The sequence below is a fragment of the Mustela erminea genome, chromosome 12 (assembly GCF_009829155.1).
Source record: "Mustela erminea isolate mMusErm1 chromosome 12, mMusErm1.Pri, whole genome shotgun sequence".
In the NCBI taxonomy this organism is placed as follows: Eukaryota; Metazoa; Chordata; class Mammalia; order Carnivora; family Mustelidae; genus Mustela; species Mustela erminea.
In genome coordinates this window covers 32775090-32778451 of record NC_045625.1, presented here as the reverse complement: position 1 = coordinate 32778451, position 3362 = coordinate 32775090, and the positions used below count along the sequence as shown (strand labels likewise).

At 47.4% G+C, this 3362-nt stretch overlaps 1 protein-coding gene across 1 annotated transcript; it reads right to left on the bottom strand.

Annotated features, from left to right (window-relative positions):
- Positions 1 to 1477: 1477 nt before the first annotated feature.
- Positions 1478 to 2424, bottom strand: LOC116570135 (galectin-3-like). Its single transcript, XM_032306803.1, has one exon. The coding sequence runs from the start codon at positions 2368 to 2370 to the stop codon at positions 1618 to 1620; it is 753 nt and encodes a 250-aa protein (XP_032162694.1). The 5' UTR covers positions 2371 to 2424; the 3' UTR covers positions 1478 to 1617.
- Positions 2425 to 3362: the final 938 nt, after the last annotated feature.

Here is a 3362-nt window from a genome sequence, read left to right as displayed (position 1 = left end):
TATACTTTTTAGACAGACAATAAATCTGTGAGGAATTGACATGACAAAGAAAACTTACCGTTGTGAGCTTCAATTAGGAAGGAATTCTAAACAGAATTTTGTTTCAAAGATTTTATTTATTTATTTGACAGAGAAAGAGATCATAAGTAGGCAGAGAGGCAGGCAGAGAGAGTGGGGGAAGCAGCCTCTCTGCTGAGCAGAAAGCCTGATGTGGGGCTCCATCCCAGGACCCTGAGATCATGACCTTAACCCACTGAGCCCCCCAGGTGCCCCAAAACACTCTGGGGCCTCCCCATCAGGGAACTGAACCCCAGTCTCCCACAGGACAGGCGGGGATACTCACCACAATGCTAATGAGGACTGGCTCTTCTAAACAGAATTTAGGCTGGGGTAGTAAATTAGTTGAAAGCCACAAGGGTTGTTTATACAGTCTTTGGGCTCTAAATTTCGAATCTTGATGAAAAGGATGTTTCTCCTGGTACAGGGAAGGCACCTTTCACAGGGGAGATTTATTTCCTACTTTCAGGGGGAAAGAGAAAGTTCTGAATGTTCTGAATGTCCTTCTTCATGGACAGTCAACTTTTATTCAAAATAACCAATGTGCCAAAGTGGCCCGATCTTGGGGCCTTAGCTCCTACAGCAGCAAGGTACGAGAACATCTAGAGACAGGCTATGCATCTGAAAAAGCATCACTAAGACGGACAGAGAAGCTCTGTTTACTGGGCAGGGAGGCATGATCTATCCAACTCAATGAGGCCAAGGCAGGACACCCAAAGCTTGGGTTGGTGAGTGGTTGAATGAATGACCTTGAGAGCTGCTCAGGTGGCAGATGTTAACTGTTAGAAGTGATGGGCTGGTTCAAGGAACAGAGTGCATGAATCCCAGGAGAATGTGTGTGTGTGTGTATGTAGGTGAGACTGGGAAGGCAGGAGAAAAAGACAGCAGCCTTTGATGGGCTGGTAAGGGAAAGGTCTAAAGAAAGGTTTGAGAAGAAGGGGCTGGCCAAGGACTTCTCCCTCACTGGACCCATCCAAGCAGCTTGGACTTGGTCATTCCCTCAGTGATGACCTCCCTCAGCTAAGTCTGTAGGTATGAGCGGGTAGTCACCACTAAGTCGGCGGACAGTCCAGCCATCCACCCTGCCTGCCGCCCTCCAAACCCTCCCAGGCTGCACCTCATTCCCATCCACTCCAGCTTCAGTGTTTGTCTCCTCTCCCAAATACAGAACATTTTATCATCTCCGTGATTTCCTGTACACAAATCACGTCTACTAGCTGCTTTGCCTCCATCGTTTCATTTCATGCCCCCAGCATGACTTTTACCATGATTATCCCCTGAGGTATAATAATAAATATATACATGTATTTGGTCTTTACCTCATGTTCTTGGCACAGAGCTCCTAAAACTTTTTAAATTTCCTGAGTGATAGGGGTAATGGGAGTATCTTTTTTTTTTTTCTTTCTTTTTTTTTTTTTTTACTCTTAGAATGTTTATTAAATCAAAGATTTACAAGGACAGTAATGAATAAAAGTGAAATTTTTCAATCAGGAAAAATGAAGTTTCAATGTGTAAGGGTTTATATTCAATTTCATTTTTTTTTAATCTTCCCCTTTAAGATTATATCATAACATGTGAAGCACTGGTGAGATCTATGTCACCAGAAATTCCCAGTTTGCTGATTTCCTGGAGATTTTTCATCCAATGATTGTACTGCAACAAGTGAGCATCATTGACCACAACCTTGAAGTGGTCAGATTCAACCAGCACTTGTATTTTGAATGGTTTACCACTTTCGAATGGGAAAGTCGCCTGTCTTTCTTCCTTTCCCCAGATGTTATCCAGCTTTGTATTGCAAACAATGACTCTCTTGTTGTCCTCACTGAAGCGTGGGTTAAAGTGGAAAGCAACATCATTCCCTCTCTTGAAATCTAAAGCAAATCTGTTTGCATTGGGCTTCGTTGTGCCCAGAATTGTTATCAGCATGCGAGGCATGACTCCTCCAGGCAAGGGCAGGTCATAAGGTACAGTCAGTGGTCTAGCAGGGATGCCAAAGGCGCCAGCGGGCTGGGCTCCAGGAGCACTTGGATGTCCAGGAGGCGGGTAGGCCCCAGGCCCACTCGGTTGCCCAGGGTGGGCTCCTGGTGCAGGTGGTCCAGGATAAGCAGGAGCTGTTGGGCCAGAGTAGGCTCCTGGAGGTGCCTGTCCAGGGTAGCCACCAGGAGGGGCCTGTCCAGGGTAGGCACCAGGATTGGAGGCCCCTGGGTAGCCCCCTGCTCCAGCAGGCTGGTTTCCCCATTGACCAGGCCATCCTTGAGGGTTTGGGTTTCCAGACCCAGATAAAGCATCATTAAGTGAAAAATTGTCTGCCATTTTCCCAATGCCTCCGCCCTCACTCGCTTGCTGCGGGGCTGGGGGCTTCTGGTGAGGTGCTGGAATCCCTGGGAGTATCTTTTGTTATTCATAATAAGCTCCTTTCGACCTTACCTGAGCATATGCTAATGATGTCATTAGTTTGGGGGGTGGTGCAAATAGCTTGAGGACAGTGTTCATCACCAGAAGGACCTAGATCTTGATTAGAAGGGTGAAATTTTCAGCCCTACTTTTCACCTCTGACCTGAGTTAAATCACCAATAGCCAACGATTTAACCAACTATATGTAATGAAACACCCATTAAAGAAAAGAAAAAAAAAAAAAACTTGGGGCACCTGGGTGGCCTGGTCGGTTGAGGGTCTGCCTTCAGCTCAGGTCATGATCCCAGAGTTCTGGATCAAGTCCTGCCTCAGGCTCCCTGCTCGGGAGGGAGTCTGCTTCTCCCTCTACCTCTATTATTCTTTCTCTCTCCTCCTCTCTGTCAGGTAAACAAATACATAAATCTTAAAGAAAAAAAAAACCTTAGAAAATGGTTTTGGAGAGCTTCTGAGTTGGCAACTATATCAGGATGCTGGGAGAGCACGCTCCACAATCCATGGGGACAGAAGTCTGTCCACTCAGCACTCTCGGATTGCACCCTGCATACTTCCTCCTCTGGCTGTTCACGGACCTCCTTGTGTAAACTGCAGCAGTAAGTAGAGATTCTCTAGGATGAGAGAGTTGTCTGGTTCATTACTGCCTCTGGGAATCCGACTTCGTAGCCACATCTGGCAGAAGCGCTGGTAAGCCAAGGGCCCACTCCTTGGAATGGCCTCCGAAGTCAGGGCGGTTCTGTGGGACTGAGCCCGTGGAGTCTGACGCTAGCTCTGGGTAGTCAGGGATGTCACAGGACCCCTAGGTGGTGTCGGGGAGTGGGAGCAGCGGAGTTGGAGGAGACACTCTATGTCCCGTGTCAGTGGAGGACAAATAGCCCTCATTCCCATTTTGCAGA